Below are 17,831 nucleotides of genomic sequence, written 5' to 3'. Positions count from 1 at the left end.
GATGCTCCCCATGGTTTACAGAGGAGCTGAGGGTTTTGAAGAGGATTAAGAGATGTCTAGAGCACCGCTGGAGGAAGACAAAGACCAAATCCGACCGAACACTGGTTAGAGCCACTATTAAGGCCTACCTGGTGGTGATAAGAGCGGCGAAGCATCAATACTTCTCAGCCCTTATTGCGTCTGCAGAATGCCGCCCAACGGCCCTATTTAAAATCACTCAATCTCTTTTGGGGAAGGTGGGCACAGTGACCCACCTACAGGGCCATGTAGAGGAGTTTTCAGAGCATCTGCAAGACAAAATTGCTCGGATCCGTTCTACATTAGATTCCAAGCATGAGGCATGGTCTGTGAAGATACCCAGGGATCGTACTTACCGTGTTATCTGGGAACAGTTTGATCCTGTTGGACCCGAGGAAGTGGACAGGATCCTCCAGACAGTAAATGCCACCACTTGTCATCTAGACCCATGTCCCTCCTGGCTGGTGAAAGCTGCCCAGGAGGTGACATGTGGCTGGGTCCAGGTGATGGTCAATACATCCTTGAGGGAGGGGGTGTTTCCAACTGCCTTTAAGGAGGTGCGGGTACACCCTCTCCTCAAGAAACCATCGCTGGACCCTACTATACTGGATAATTTCTGTCCAGTCTCCCACCTCCCTTTTTTGGGGAAAGTGGTTGAGAAAGTAGTGGCATTACAGCTCCAGAGGGTTCTGGAGGAAACGGATTATCTAGACCCCTTTCAGTCAGGTTTCAGGCCCGGATATGGGATGGAAATGGCATTGGTCGCACTTATGGGTGATCTCTGGCGGGAGCAGGATGGAGGGGTACACTGGTTCACCTCCTTCCTCCACAGCTGGTCCCAATCGGTGGTGATGGGGAGTGAGAGATCTGACCCTCGACCCCTCCTTTGTGGGGTGCCGCAAGGTTTGGTTCTCTCTCCCCTCCTATTCAACATCTACATGAAACCGCTGGGTGAGATCATCCGTCATCATGGGATGAGGTATCATCAGCATGCTGACAATACTCAATTGTATATCTCCATCCCAGGTGAGGTAAGTGATGCTGTAGCTGCCCTTTCCAGGTGCCTGGGGGCTGTAGGGGCCTGGATGGGGAACAACAGACTTCGACTTAACCCTGGTAAGACAGAGTGGCTGTGGGTTAAGAGCTCTTCTGTATCTGGGACTTTGTCATCTTTGACTCTGGATGGGGTTGCACTGCCCCAGACATACCTGGTGCGTAACTTGTGGGTCCTCGTGGACTCACGGCTCATGCTCAAAGAGCAGATGGCAGCCGTGGCCAGAAGGGCTTTTGCACAGCTTCATGTTGTGCACCAGTTACGCCCTTTCCTGGATCGGGAGGCCCTTCAAACAGTCACCCATACCCTTGTTATCTCCCATATAGGCTACTGCAATGCACTCTACATGGGGCTACCCTTGAAGAGTATCCGGAAGCTTCAGCTGGTTCAGAATGCAGCTGCGCGGGCTATTTTTGGTGCCCCTAGAAGGGCGCACATAACACCTTTGCTACATGAGCTGCATTGGATACCAGTCTACTTCCCGGTCCAATTCAAGGTGTTGGTTATCACCTATAAAGCCCTACATGGCATGGGACCAGGTTACCTAAGAAACTGGCTCTTCCCTGTTTCATCAGCCTGTCCCACCCAATCATGCAGAGAGGGCATGCTACAGACCCTGTCAATAAGAGAATTCCATCTGGTGGGGTCCAGGAGGCTGGCCTTCTCTGCAGTAGCACCCACCCTCTGGAACATCTTGCCCCCGGAGGTGAGATTAGCCCCATCGCTCCTAGCCTTCTGGAGGAAGTTGAAGACCTGGCTCTGCCACCAGGCTTGGGGCAGGGACGAGAATAGTCATACTTGGGGCTGGCTAGTACCTTGAAGTGCTCCTCCTATACAATGACTGAATGAGACCATAGCCATCTGGATTTTATTATATTTGGTAGCTCTGTGAAATAGTTTTATAATGTGATTTATATTGAAATTTTATTATATATTTATTGTTTTACATTGTAAACTGCCCAGAGTTCCTCCGCTCAGAGGAGGTGGGCAGTGACAAATTTGATAAATAAACAAATAAATAAAAGTTTGCCATTTAAATATCAATCATGGAAAAATCAGAGGAGAATGAAGGCAAAGAAAGCACTAATGGGAGTAAATGTAGTTATCATGACTTCTTTTCATTTTAGATATAACATTAATTCAGGTTTCAGGACAGTTTTGTGAAGGGTCTGAAGACTGAGGTGGGGGATTGATGTAGTTTAATGGTAAAATATGTCAACTCTCGACATCTCCAGGAAGGATGGGAAAAATCCTTCCTAAAAACCTGAAAAATCTCTGTTGGTCAGTGTAAGACAGTACCGACTTGGGATAACACTGGTTCCTATGTTCCTTCTGAGTTATTAAGTTGTACATTCAAATCAAAAATCAATCCAAGCATATCATCCTGCGTGTTCTAAATGCTCCTTCTAGAGACCTCATGTGGACTCTGAATGGGCAATCCACCAGTTGTCATTCTGGGGCCCTGCAGATTACTGGCTTCCAACATCCATCACCTCCAGCCCACCACAGCTTCAGGGCATCAAGATGAGAAAGACTGCCTTACCCATTCTGGACCAGTTCCATTTTAGCAAAGGTCTGAGCACTAGAGAAGCTGCCACACAGAGGATTTGAAAGAGGAAATATGTACCTACAAAAGAGGGCAAGACAGATCAATTACAAGGCTAGAATGGAAATGTTTGCAGCATATCCTGACACAGATTCCACATAAAGTTGTCTTTCTAATGTGAGGCTTATTCATCTTAAATGTAACGAATCATAATGTTAGCATTAATGAATGAAACAACCTTCTACAATGGTGTAAAGCCAAACAGAGAATACCATAGTAATGTCAAGGACAAAATACTAGGTTTTCTCTGGAACAAATCTAGGTTTACATACTTCCTCAGTCAAGAAGTTCCCCAAGTAACTTTGGGAAGCAACAGTCTTTTACTTAAGGCAAGGGTGGATAGCCTTTTTTGCAGCCAGGAACTGCACTCTTAAGAAAAATAATCAATGTATTCAATTTTAACCAAGAGTTCCAAGGAATATCACAGTTATACGACAAATTCACTGCCTGGGCTAGGCTGCTTAATTTTTAGCTGTTTCATGGAGTGTTAAATTAAAATAGATGTGTTGAGATGATGGGACCCTTTTAAAACACCTGTTTCACTTGTTACACCTCCCCACCCCCAAAATGAAAATGAAAGGAAATGGCAGGTAATTTTTCTAATCCTGCAGAGCTCCAGAGAGCAACATGAAAGTACTTGGGGGCACCTTTGGATAGCCCACAGCTTGCCCACATTTATTTATTTATATGATTTACGTAGCGGACCATCTCACATAAGTGATTCTGAGTGACTTACAAGATTAAAACAAACCAACCAAACATAATTCCCTGGTGCCCAGGGATAAAATGTTAACCCTATTTGCCATCAACAGCAGCAGTATCGACCTCTTGACCCAAATGACTGGGGAAACAGCCAAGTCTTCAATGCCTTGTGAAAGGCTAACATGGTGGGGGCCATCTCAATATCCAGGGGGATGCTGTTCCATAGGACAGGTGCTGCCATTGAGAAGGCATGGCATTAACATACTGTTTATCGCTGAAAAGGTTATGAAATATATTATGCTTCCTGCCATCTGTATTTCTTGGAGAAATGACAAGACATAAATCTTACATTGCAACTATATTTATCAAACATTGATCCAAATTGTGTCAACTGCACACAAGAGGAAGATCCCCTTTGGGTTTGCAGAACTAGAAAAGAAATAAGTTATGACAAGGAAAACATATATGGTGAGTTTGAAGAAAATAGACAAATACTGGTCATGTGTTCCAGGCAATGACAGCCAAACCATTCCATTCCATTTTCATTCCATTTTCATTCATTCCAAATAGTGATGCTGCTAGAGGGGGTTCTCAGCACCAGAGCTCAGACCTCACAGGTTTGCGGGCAGAAAAATTATGCTCTGAAAAGTAGCAGGTGATAGGACCAATAGTAGATATGGTCAGTATCAGTACTTGGACAGGAATGGGCTAGGATTGATCGTTTATTGTCCCTTCCTTCCTTCCTTCCTTTCTTCCTTCCTTCCTTCCTTCCTTCCTTCCTTCCTTCCTCTCTCCCCTTCCTCCTTCCCTCCCTTCCTCCTTCCTCCCTCCCTTCCTCCCTCTCTCCCCTTCCTCCTTCCCTCCCTTCCTCCTTCCTCCCTCCCTGTTCCTCCTTCCTCCCTTCCTTACTTCTTCCCTCCCTTCCTCTTTCCTTCCTCCCGCCCTCCTCCCTGTTCCTCCTTCCTCCCTTCCTTACTTCTCCCCTCCCCTCCCCTCCCCTCCCCTCCCTCCCTCCCTCCCTCCCTCCCTCCCTCCCTCCCTCCTTCCTTCCTTCCTTCCTTCCTTCCTTCCTTCCTTCCTTCCTTCCTTCCTTCCTTCCTTCCTTCCTTCCTATAGAAATTGATTTTAGGATTTTTACTTTATCTTTAGCATAGAGCAGGCAGAAGGAAACAATTATTTCATTTCTTTTGTTTTTGCTATGATCTATCAGGAATACATGAGCAAACAGAAGCTGATTTTGTTGGAGTGGAAAACCCTCCTCCTCACAAGAAGACCATTAGCCCCAGGATCTAAAATTCTCTATTTGCAGGATAATCCCAAGTCTATGACTGCATTCTACAGGGTAGGCCCAATTCTATTAGACCTAGCCAAACTGTACAAAAGAATGTACAAACTTTTGAGTTTTCCATAACTATTCTTTAAGTTTGCTAAAATCAGTAGCAGGGGAATAAGAGCAAAACTATCCAAAAATATTAAGCAGATTTTTCAGCCATCTGTTTGCAGCTCAAAGACAGCCTAAAATGGCATTTGGAGCTGTGGGATATTTTTTTCACAAATTAACACAGCTGTAATTGCTTTTGGGGTACTTTGAATAAAATAAATCTATAAAGTGTTTTTGTTCCCACACAGTTTACCTCTGTCTTTGATGGGAAATAATTTCCTAACAACATCTCAAGCTACAGATATTTGCCATTTTTATTTTCTAAGAATGTCTTGGGGGGTGGGGGCTCCCGAATTACTGTGGGGGGAAAATATGCTGGAGGCTTCCACTTGTTTTGTGTCAAGTTTTCATTCATTATTTTATTACCATTCATTATTTTATTATCATTATTTTATTATGACATATTTACTAAGATCTGAAATGCTTGTGGATACATCCATTAGGATCAGCCTTTTATTATTAAAATAATGTAAGCTTCATATGGAGAAAAGCAGGCTGATCCTAATGAATGGATTCACAAGCATGAGATTGCCTTCTTCTGTAGGATAATACATTTCAGATCTTAGTTCTTTGTTAATCAATGAGTTATGCATTACTCCGTCCTTCCTCAACTTGTTGTCCTCTGGGACTAAAACTCCCAGAATTCCTAGACAGTGTCTTCAAATACCAAATAGTGATGGCAACAATAACATCCCATCACTAAGCAGTGGCAGAAATTGAGTGAATAAAAGCCTTCAATCCTGCACACACATGCTTCACATTCTTGGAAAATTGGTTGATTAAGGGCATTGTGGAGGTCCTAAAAGTAATCCTTTTTGGCAGATTAATTCCAAATTGGCAAGACATCAATTCCAGTAGCACCTCTAAAGCTTAGGCATTTCCCAGACCTGAATGAGACCCTATCAAACATGAGGGTGGTTATATATCTAGATCAGAGTTTTTCAGCCTTAACACATTAAGAATTCTGGGAGCTGAAGTCCATATACTTTAAAGTTGCTAAGGCTGAGAAACTCTGATCTAGATTAAAGAAACACAATTCACTATTTGAAGGGCTACTTAGTTATGAGCTTAAAAATAACATACCATAGGAATAGAGTTACTGTTAACACTCAGCTTGGTCACAGACTTCCCAAAATGGTGAGATGGTTTGCATTCTAGTTTAAATGAACATAATGAATGCTATTTTTTCATACACACATATACATTATTAGCACTCTCTTTACTTCAGTGCTGCATTTCATCTTGTGTGATGTATAACTGGCCATTATAACTGATGCTAGGGAGAGTGGAGGGCAAAAGGAAGAGGGGCCGACCAAGGGCAAGGTGGATGGATGATATTCTAGAGGTGACGGATTCGTCCCTGGGGGAGCTGGGGGTGTTGACGACTGACAGGAAGCTCTGGCGTGGGCTGGTCCATGAAGTCACGAAGAGTCGGAAGCGACTAAACGAATAAACAACAACATAACTGGCCATTGGACTTCATGTCGGTGAAGACACAGGCTTGCCAAGAAGATTTCCATCCAACTACCTGAGGGACCTAGGAAGCAGATTGACATCAAGGCACTAGTGTCCTCCCATTGAAATTGTATGGCACGTCTCAGGTATCTTGAAACTATGGAGTTTGAAGTTCCCATTAGTAGGTATTATAGCATTGCAGGGAGAGAGGTGAATGGGAGCACTGCCTGTACTACTGTCAGTGAAGAGAGAAAGGCAAAGGGCAACTGGAATAATCGCTTGTAGCATTTGCCCAGCCAATCCAATCTGGCATAGTTGGCATGCTCAGGATTCCTTCAATTAAACAATGCCATCAATCAGAAGCCCAGAAGTGTACCTTCTCTATCACAGCACCTGCCTTCTGGAATGAGGTCCCCCCCAGGATTTGAGTAGAACCCACCCTACTGGCATTTCAGAGGGCCATGAAGACCTGGCTCATCATCCATGCCTTTGGCTAGGATACGTGTGGCCCCTTTCAAGAAGTGGGTGTGTTTTTGTTGCTGCCTGGTTGTGTCTTCGTTGCCTCTTCTTGTATTGTTGAATTGTGTTTATTGTTTTATAGTTTCATGCTTTCTTTTTAATCACCCAGAGTCGTTGGGAGTTGGGCAATATACAAACTGAATTAATGAATTAATTAAATTGTTCCAACCTTCATTCAGCACCAGAGCCGGTTCCAGAGAATGGGAAGGTTGCCATTTGCCAGGGCACAAAGACCAGCAGAGAACTCACTGCCCTGACAATGGAATCACTTCCACCTTGGGCTCAGCATCCAAGAAGATCAGATAGAGTCTAAGACAAACTTCAGTTTTATGATCCCTTCTTTTCCTTTTCCATCTTGCAGGGAGGAACTTAAATTAGCTTGACTAAGGGCCTTCAGAACCTTAGAACTAGCCCTGTCCAACAGGGAATGACTGAAGTCCTGTCTTCCTATCTGATACACTTGTCCCAGCTCCAAAAATCCAGGGATGCAACATACAAAACAATCTATTAACCAGTGCCTCCAAGATGGGGACATTTGATAAAATGAGGCAAAAATTTATATGAATGAAGAATTCAACAAGAACTGTTCCAAACCAAAATAACAAAATTACATACATAGATAAATAGTTTCCCAAGATATGGCAGCTTAATAAATAGCTAAAATTAGATCTTCTTTCATGGTAACACAGAAGATGTTTAAGTTATATTAGGATATTAGTTAAGGTATGATATTTGAACTGCTGCATAGTTGTTAAGTAATGTGCAGTTGGGGAATAGGGTTTAGAAGTCAAGTCATATGCCTATAGTTAAAGATATATTGCAACTTAGCCTAATACACTTGTTTAATGAAGCATATAATGAATTTGGAATAGGAATGCAAATGTATGAAAGACAACAAGGACTCTATGACAAGTTCTGTGGCAGTTTTTTAAGGCTAGAAGCAGTTGTGAAGTGAAATAAAAAAAGGAAGAAATTCAAAAATTAAGAATGGACATCTAAAGCTGTGCTCATGTCGAATTCAAGAGGGCAGAACAGCTGACTGAATGCAGAAAATGGTGGTGCTCTTGATATCAGACTGCACACCTGCTTTTGAAGGAGTCTACTTTAGGGTGCACAAACTCTAATAGGAAATTAATAGGGGCATCCCTAATATTATTGTCATTTCATCATCCAGACCTATGCTGTCTTTGGGGAGGCTAAAGCAAGATATTAAAATCACAGATCCAGTCTAAGTCAATCCTTTGCAGAAAAATTAATGTAGCCCCAAATTATATGATCAGTCCCCCCCCCCCCCATATACTGAAATAGCATTGTATATGATTACAGCTGCAAGGGTTTTATACACTTTTTATTGGAAAACATTTCTAATCCCCTGTATAGAAAATTAATTAAACTGTGGGAATATGCTTCGATGTCTAGAATAACCTCATATCTAAAAAGTAAATCTGATATACTATTCAATCTTATTTGGAAAACGTTTCCACACTACAATTTTATACATAGAAATGTGCTACAGTACATCCCAAATTTGGATTCTATAGTTTATATTTTTAATCTGACATATAGTCTACACATTATTTGCAGTACTCTTTCAGTCTATTGCTTATTTAAAGCTTTGCTTTTTCCTCTCCTTGATTTCAAGTTGTGCTAAATGAACATTTTTACAGTACAACAGAGACATGTCCTGACGAGAAATTGGGTATGAGATGTCTTAAAGTACTCTAAATTGTTAATGGTGTATTAAAATATATTAGCCATACTATATTTTAGATCTTCTGGTCATTCTGGAGTTGTTGGTTATCGCCCTGTATTCTATAGCTTCTATTGGGTTTTCTTTTTTCCAAAATCAATTCTCAGATTTGCAGTGGGTGTTTGGATTGACTGTACAGTTGTGGACACATGCATATTGGATTTTTGTGTGCGTGCCCTCTACTCAGACATTAAACTCAAAGGATTAGAATGGACACCCCGAGACGAATGAACAGCTTTATTTTTTTCATCAGGAGAAAATAAAATGGAATACAGTTAGAATCAAGCTGAAGTTTAATCAAGTTGAAAATCAGGCTCCTCAGCCTTGCTATTAATGGTTCATTCAACTACTCTGAAAAAATATAAATGCACATTATGATAAAAGTTTATCCATTTTCAAAAAGACCACCCAAATCCATACATACAGTATGCCATACCTAATATATGAGAGGCTTGAGGTCCACGTCTCTTTTTAAGACTAGTCTTTTAACTTAAGAGATTTCAAAACACGGCCAAGAACTGGATGTTTCAGGTGAGACCATTCACTGTAACTGTTTTTCTGTTATTGTTTTTAGACGAGAAATCCTTCAGCACGTTGATGTGATCAAAAACTTTTCTTTGACAAAGAACATGGTTCGGATTGGACAGCTGATGCATTATGATTATTCCAGCCATAAATATGTTTTCTCCATTAGCAATAGCTTCCGGTTGCTGCTTCCAGATGTCTCGCCAATTCAAAACAAACACTACAATATTTGCGCCGTGGTGGGAAACAGTGGAATTCTTCTTGGCAGTCAATGTGGACAGGAAATAGACAAATACGATTTTGTTTTTCGTTGCAATTTTGCACCAACAGAAGCATTCCAGAAAGATGTTGGGAGGAAAACCAACATCACCACTTTTAACCCTAGCATTCTGGAGAAGTATTACAACAATCTTTTGACCATTCAAGATCGCAATAACTTTTTTTTAAGCTTGAAGAAGCTTGATGGAGCTATTCTCTGGATTCCAGCTTTTTTCTTCCATACTTCAGCCACTATTACAAGAACTTTGGTAGACTTCTTTATTGAGCATCGAGGACAATTAAAAGTCCAGTTGGCTTGGCCAGGAAATATAATGCAACATGTTAACAGGTGCGATTTGCTATTGTGCATCATTAACTCTCTGGCTTAGGTCATTTGCAGGGTAACCAAAGGGTATTTATTTTATTTATTTTTTAATCCATTCAATTGTGTCCAATTCTCAGAGATTGACTGAACAAGTCCCTGCAGATTATTTTGGCAAGGTTTTTCAGAAGTAGTTTGCCATTGTCTCCTTCCTAGGGCTAAGAGAAAGAGGCTGGCCCAAGGTCACCCAGCTGGCTTCGTGCCCAAGGTGGAATTCATAGTCTCCCAGTTTCTAGCCTGGTGCCTTAAGCACTACACCAAACTGGCTCTCATTTTAATTTAATTTAATTTAATTTTTTAAATGTTTATGCTAGCCTTCAGAATAGAGTCTTCCCAGGATCATTTGTAAAACTTAAAATGACATTTTTTTCAAAGCTAAAATGGTGATTAAAAATACATAAAGTATCAACAAAAAATGTAAACACATCAAATATAGCTTAGTTACAAAAGCGAACTGCAGTATAAAAATTATTAATATATCCATACATACGTACTCATCAAGCTGTTTCCTTTATAAAAAGCTTAGGTGATAAACATCTTTGCTAGTGCAAGAATAAAGTTTTGCCTTCACTGTATAATAATAATAATAATAATAATTTATTCTGTTTATTGGATTTTCCATGCTTCTTCATATGAAAAGGGCATCTGAAACAACTCATAGAAAAAGTGTCACACAAGAAGAATTTAATTAAAAAATTAAATGCTTATTGAATGCATCAAACAATAAAGAAAACCATGCAGGAGCACTGAAATAACTCTATTAAAATGATGTATCTTAGTTCTGCTTTCCAAAGTGGAAAGACTGAGAACCAACAAAATGAAACCAAAGCCCATCACTCTATAATATTTTCAATTCCCTATGGACAAAAATAAGAAGCGCAGGGGCAGAAATCTGTTCAGATGCATCATCAGCTAATAAATAGGGTGGGGATCCTTTGTGTTATCAGCCAGCATGGATGATAATCACTGGGCTGCTTTAAACTTGCAATTAAAACAGTGGGATATTTACTGATTCTAATATTTAACCTTTCCATTAAAAAAAGAATTCCTTAAGATGGCTAACAAGATCAAGCAAAAAAGTAAGAATAAACGAACTATAAGCAACAAAATAGGTTGATAACAGCATCCCAATTTCCAGCATGGTGATCTTGACAAAATCATTGAACAGCTAGAAGCCAGGAGTCGGGTGGATATGTCTGTAGAGGAACTTAGAATTGCCACCACTGAAAAGGCCCTGCTCTACCAAGGCATCCCTCAGAGAGAATGCTGTAGGCATGTGGAACAGGATTTCTGGGAAATAATGATACTTTATGGCTTCTTATTTTACAGGTACTGGAAAAACAAGCATTTGGCTCCCAAGCGACTCAGCACAGGCATCTTGATGTACACCCTCGCATCAGCTATTTGTGATGAAATCCACCTGTACGGGTTTTGGCCCTTTGGCTTCAACCCAAACAATCGGGAAGATCTCCCCTACCATTATTTTGACAAGAAGGGAACCAAGTTCACCACCAAGTGGCAAGAATCTCATCAGCTGCCCGCTGAATTCCAGCAGCTCTTTCGAATGCACAGCGAAGGACTTGCAAAACTGACTTTATCCCACTGTGCCTAAGGATTTCATACTTGAAGTGCCAAAAGATTGTTGCTGTTGTTTTTTAAGGGAAAAAAAAAAGTGCCCCAATTGAATTTGTGATTCTTCAAAGCAGAATTCTAAAAGGAAAAAGCATGGGTAGCAAAGAGGTGGGGAAGCCTTGAATTCTGGAGAAGTTTACCGTTAGTCTCCCATCTATTGCCAGATTTCAAGGCCTAGGAGGGTGGCTTTGCCTATTCCACAACGCAGAAGCATTTCTTCTCTTCCTGCAGCCGGAAAGTCAAGGCTGTTTACAGCAGAAAGTTTTCAATTTCTTAGCTATGCTGCCAAGAATATTAAAGTATTTTCATAGTCATATATTTTTCACATTCTGCAAAAGGAAAAAAAAGTGAAAATATCAGTTGTTAAAATTTCTGTGTTTGCTTATTCAGATCAGCTTGTTGTTGTTTCTGGTTTGGGATTTCTTTGGGGGCGGGTGTTAATTTATGCTATTGCTATGAACAGTGGAACATGCTTGTGTTAATTCATGGTCAGCCTGAGAATTGTTCCCGATGTTTGGACTGAATGATGATCTATGGCAATATCAGCCTATTAAGATAACTAAGAATGTATCATCATTGAGGGACTATTGAATTGTTCCTAAAGTCTAGTTTTTCTCTTTGGAGGTCAAAATCAAGGAAAAGTCAAAGACATTTTCCATGCATTTAAGCAGGAATGGTCAGCTGAATACCCAAATGGCAATTTGGCCATTGACCCAATTTTAAAAACCCTTTCTTCTTTCCATATCCCATGTTGGAAGCACTTGGTTCAGCTACTATCAGTGCAGTTCAAATGAAGCAGCTAATGTGGCCCTTTGCCACTAGCCACTATCAGCATAAAAATAATTTTGTGCACGCCGTGTTTGTGCAAAAACACCATCATTTTGCACACAGTGTGTTTGCTTAAGTAGAAGCAGCATGTTCCTCATCTGCCAATTATCTCCTGCAAATTAAAAAAAAAAATCCCCCTCCCTTGGTGGTTCCAGAGTGTAGAGAACTGCAGAGATGTCCTTGAAGAAAAAACGTGGCAGCATTTAGAGAAACATAAATTAAGCCCAGGAAATGAAAAAGGCATTTGAAAGAATTTTAAAGTGACTCCGCCTTGACTGTCTTTGATATAAGAGGAAGGGAAGGAAAATGCTCTGACTTTCAGGAGTCTCTTACTATAGGCTATATCAATAAGGTGTGTTATTATTTCTTTGCTTTCAGTCTTTGTATATTTGCGACGGGTACACAACGTCTCTTTCAGGAGTCCTGCAGCTGCTGGCCCTGGTTACTCAGACAACAGTCCTGAGCCCTGTGGCCCAAGAGTCACCAGATGTCCAGGAATCCCAACACCTAGTGTGGTCCTTGTTGACCTGGGCAGCAACTGATCCGGTATAGGTTTGTGCAACTGACATCTCACCATGTTATTTATGAGACACTTTCTTTGTCTGGCTCCTGATGAGACCTGTCCAGTATGGTTGAACCTCTGGCATAGCTCTCATCTTCCTCAGAGCAAACAAGTCCCACAACCATGTCAAGGTAGTGCCTCGCTGAGGGTCAAGGTGGTGGTGGTGGTTGTTATTGTTGTTGTTGCTGCTGCTGCTATTATTATTATTATTATTATTATTATCATCATCATCATCATCATTATTATTTTAGGGTAATCTACAATTAGGTTCACAGTCAAAGACTGGTGAAAACTTAATGATTCAAGTCCTAACCCAGGACCTAAGAATTATTAAGGTAGCATGTGAGAATATACACAGTTTCAAGCAGGGTATTTTTTTGTAAAATTAGGGTGTTCAGGTCTGATAAATTCAAAATTTCCAAATATCAAGGGAGTCCTTTAGGTATTGCTCCAAGGGCTCCAGTCACGACTGGTATAACAGCAGATTTCTTTTTCCATAAGCATTCAAGTTCGAATTATGGTTGGTCACACAATCAGCCAAACTGCATTTGGCATTTTTGTCCACCTATCGAGTCCTTCTCAAGGACCTGGAATAGGTAGATGTTTCATAATATTAAAGGTATTGTCGCAGGATGTAAGCTGTTCCGAGTAAAGCTGCCTTTTGCAATTGACTGATGGTGATTTTGTCAATGCCGATGGGGTTCAAGTGATGCTCCAGATGTTTTGGAATTGCACCTAAGGCTCCAATAACTATTAATAGCAAATTATTATTTCTTTATTTTCACTCTTTGTATTATTATTATTATTAGTATTAATTATTAACCACTCACTCCAAAGCACTCTGCACTTCGAGTTCCAGTATTTCTTGTTGAGTCTGTTTCCTGACCTGGCGTACCTCAAAGGGCTGGCATCAGTCTTGAACGCCTGACAGCATTTTCCCCTCCCTACTTCTTACACCGAGCAGCATCAAGACAGAGTCATTTTAAAGTTCTCTCTAACGCTTTGTTCTTTTCCTGGGCTTAATTCATCTTTGCTGACTGCTGCATTCTTTCTCCAAGGCCCTCTCTGTGGTTCTCTACACATAGCAAAGTAGACGTTTGGGGGCCATCTTGTCCTTTCTCAAGCACTCTTTCCAAAAGGAGAAGAAAGCCTTCCAGGGACAAGACCATTTTTTTCAACTGATGGGGCACAGATGTGAATTGCAGAGAAGTGATGGTCCAATCCCTAAGCCACTTGGCTGAGCAGAATGGGGCCCCTGAGTCTCAAGGTGTCCATTATGCTCCACAGTTCAGAGTTTTTCATTATCTTAAGGGGAAATGTTGGGCTTTACTGCAATGAGTCAGGAATGTTCTGTTTAGATCAGTGACTGCTGAGGTTGAATAAGGCTATCAAACTTAAGCTGCAAAAATCAAGGTGGCACTAGATGGCAGCAAGGAAGGAGTTCTGTGTCACTTTTCTGCCATCTAGTAGCTGTCTGGTTTTTTGCAGCCTAGATCTGGTAGCCGTTCCACAGATGGAATAATCATCAATGCTTTATTTCTCTGTTTCTCAACCTTAACAACTTTTGGATGTGTGGACTTCAACTCCCAGAATCCTCCAGCCAGCATGGCTGGCTGGGGAATTTTAGGAGTTGAAGTCCACACATCTTAAAGTTGCCAAGGTTGAGAAACACTGCTTTATTGGATTAAATCATTGTTCCTACTGAAGAACAATTTCTATATCTAAGAAATAATGAACTAATAAGATTTGGGGGACATCCCCTGGTTATCACAACAACCCTAACTTTCCAAATGCCATACCTCTGCCTCAGTGCATATGCTACAAAAACTTCTCTGACGTAATTGAAAGATTTTTCCCCCCAAACCTGGAATGGCTTTTAGAATTTTTCTTTAGATAGCACGTGTCATTTCTACACTCTAACCCACTGTAAATCACTGCTTTCCTAGGAATTCAGTCCTTAATATTTATTCCTCTGAAGCAGTGTTTCTCAGCCTCAGCAACATTAAGATGTGTGGACTTCAGCTCCCCAAATTCCCCAGCATGGGGAATAAGGACACAGCATTTGATCAATGACTTATTTATATTAATGGGATTTTAAAAATTACAGCAATTAAAGAGTATTCCTGCCTATCCAAACAACAAATGCAGTGTGAGTCGGCTAGGGTATGTGTGTGTGTGTGAACACACAAACACGTGTTCTGCAGGACATGTTTACAAAAGAAATAAAGCTCCATCTTGAAAGAGGTGTTTGCCCTCTCCTCGTCCAAGAATAAACGTGAATGTATCTTCAGATATGATCACTGCTATAACATATGCGCTTTCTCCAAAAACCATATTGTAATCTCGCTTCAGAAATACTTTATCCATCCAAAAATTGATGCAAATTAATTAATTAAAATGATTACTTGCTTATCTGTGCAATTCTAAACTGTAATCCATTGGGTGGCGGGAAGAGGGCTGCCACTCTGTGAGTGAAGTTCAATCAGTGGGGAACATATCTTCTGCCAAGTTTTCCCCCACCTATTTATGCCTATAATACTGCATAAATACAGCTTTATGGATTTAGATCAACAATGTCAGTGGTTCCAACAATGGAAAGCCACAGTATTCTCAGCAGGTATCACATGGATCCATTTTGTTTCCACAAATAGCCACAGGATTTGAACTACCACCCATAGTTTCTTCAATTGCTTTTTCAACTACACAGTTCTCCACTTCTTCATTCCCATTTATGACCGCTTTGCCCTGTTGCAGGCTTTCATGGAGAAAATCTATCTACTGTATGTGGTCACTAAGGGTCGACAGCGACTTGATGGCTCATAATGTCAATGAGATTTAGATTTGACTAAAATTCCCTTAGACCAGGTTGTAAATCCCATGTGATTAATCAATTATGTTTTAAAGTAGGTTGTAGATGTTTTCTAGACCTTTCATCTTCCAAAATTACAGTTTAAAAAACCATTAAGTCTGTAATCTAAATCATAATCAACAGAAAAGTACAGGCCCATTTGTATTTAGAAACAGGAATTCCACTTCATTGGTCTGGATCTGGTGTAAGTGATGCTATATAAACTTCAAAGAATCAGAGGCACTTCAATCTGTTTTTCATAATAGACTTCATGTTTTTTAAGAAATATTGATTGGTCGGACAACTTCCAATATGGTACCATCCAGTTGTGTTGATGGAAAGTAAAGGCAAGGGGGAAGAGATGTGCTTTCAGACTTGCAAGGTTGATGTCAGCCCTTTGAAATAGTCTGGAGAAGAAACCAAAACCATGAGTACTAACACTACCTTTATTGTAAGGTTACAGTAACAGAATCTTGCAAGTCTGAAAGCACATCTCTCCCTGCTTGCCTTTACTTTTCAGGGAACAAGGGAGGGTTCCTTCTGAGATGCTTTCTCCGTCCCCATTCCTTCTATGGGCTGAGATGTCTCTTATCTGACCATTGCCCTGGCTACAGCTCTTCCTCCTCCTGTGTCTCAAGGATATTCCCACAGACCATTACAGCTGGATTGTCATAATCTCCAACCAGCATGAGAGTCAATGTTCAATGATACCAAAGAGCCCAAAATTGTAAAAGTCTCATTAAAACTTCATGGCCGTCACCAAGGTTGATTGAGCCAGGCAAATCCCACTTCTAAGTACACTCTGGTTTTTATTGACTGAGTTAGTTAACGCCCAAGGGGTTGAATTTCACCCCAGTCATACGCAGCATTAAACTAACTTCATCCACATAGCCATCTTGTGGAAATACAGTACCTAAACCTAGTTAATTGACAATTCTGCATACCTTGTCCTCCAAGAAAAAAACAAAGCTGGGGAGAAAGAATAACTATAGAACTAGACTCTCCATTACAGCACGCATTGCCAAGAACTGGCAGTGCAGAACACCCCTCCCAAAAATTGCTTGGCTGCAGTGCTCAAGTCACGTTCATTGATTACTTCTTGGCAGATGAGGAAGAGGTTATTGATATCATGAAGTCCTAGCAGGACTACTCTGGTGCAAAGGCTCATGGGATGCCAAGACTGTCTTGGAAAAGTGGGTGAGACCTCGTAACCCCAGAGTGGTGATTTTGACCCAGTTATTGTAATTTGGTGCCACCAGAGTAATCAGTAAGCAGGTTGGACCAACTTAGTGTCTGTGTTAGATGTGTTGTGAGAACAGGGCCCACTTTTCCCTGCTCTTTCTCAACACAACAGATTATTTATTCTATTCTATAGAACTAAACCCAGATAACTGTGAAAGTGCCATTGATGCTGGGTTTCTATTATTCCCTTGTGGTATCTGCGGTAGCAGGGTCCAGGGGGAATAGGTGTCAAAAAAGGCAAAATGGCAGTCTCCACAGTGCAACTGAAGCCCAGCCCTTTGCATGCATGTTTGGTGTTGATACATGTACAAAAGGGACAGGGCTTTAATTGTGTGGTCATGATTGCCATCTTGCCTTTCTTGACCCTCTCCCCTGCTTTTGAGCTGATGGTGAAATAAAAGATGGCAGTGAATAATAATTTGATATACCTTCGGGAGAAGCAAGCCATAGCACAGCAAGGTTGATTATGCCATGGTCTTCAGCCTGGCTTCTGGACTCCTCCTGAGGTCACCGTACCAAAATTTAGCAGCAAAATACCAGGGATATCTGCAAGGGAATCAAAAAAGTCAAGATGGCAGGTTCAACTGTACAGCTGAAGTCTGCCCTTTTTTATGTGCATCCATCAGGAGATCACAGATGCCATCTTAATTTTTCTTAACCCCACCTCCTGTCTCTGCAATAACAGCAGTGTGATTTGTCTTATATTAAGAAAAATAATTTTAAAAAGGTATATGAAAAATATCCCCAACCTCCCCAAATGGAAAATGGGCCAACCTTCCATCCTCCAAACAAAAGTATTACTCACCTCTGTCATAATGAAAGCTAACTGACCAGCCCCTAGTTTTGAAGATATGGACTTGGAGATAATCATGTCCTGTGCTGGGTCTGTGCTTGTTATATTGACAGTATGGGATTTTGGTTTTTCTGATGTAAGCAGGCATTAAAGTAAGAGTGCAGCTAGAGATCCACCAGGCCTCCCTCAGTGAAGATCTTCAGGAATGGTATCATC

General features: G+C 41.1%; 1 protein-coding gene and 1 long non-coding RNA gene across 3 annotated transcripts in view; one reads left to right on the top strand and one right to left on the bottom strand.

The window, feature by feature from the left end:
- ST8SIA3 (ST8 alpha-N-acetyl-neuraminide alpha-2,8-sialyltransferase 3) overlaps positions 1-11,322 on the top strand; it is a 26,438-nt gene extending 15,116 nt beyond the window's left edge. Inside the window, exons 3-4 of the mRNA XM_063295795.1 lie at positions 9,120-9,677; positions 11,040-11,322. Of these exons, the coding sequence (XP_063151865.1) occupies positions 9,120-9,677; positions 11,040-11,322 (841 nt within the window). The remainder of the gene's footprint in view (positions 1-9,119; positions 9,678-11,039) is intronic.
- The window catches only part of LOC134491810 (uncharacterized), a 27,255-nt gene continuing 18,191 nt past the window's right edge, over positions 8,768-17,831 (bottom strand). For both annotated transcript variants that reach the window (XR_010067365.1, XR_010067366.1), the window contains exons 2-4: positions 17,628-17,830; positions 17,251-17,368; positions 8,768-11,671 (exon numbers count right to left, since the gene is read on the bottom strand). This is a non-coding gene — a long non-coding RNA (uncharacterized LOC134491810). The remainder of the gene's footprint in view (positions 11,672-17,250; positions 17,369-17,627; position 17,831) is intronic.

Source organism: Candoia aspera, chromosome 2 (assembly GCF_035149785.1).
Source record: "Candoia aspera isolate rCanAsp1 chromosome 2, rCanAsp1.hap2, whole genome shotgun sequence".
NCBI lineage: Eukaryota > Metazoa > Chordata > Lepidosauria > Squamata > Boidae > Candoia > Candoia aspera.
The sequence above is the reverse complement of the archived record's forward strand: the minus strand, read 5'-3'. Positions and strand labels throughout refer to the sequence as shown.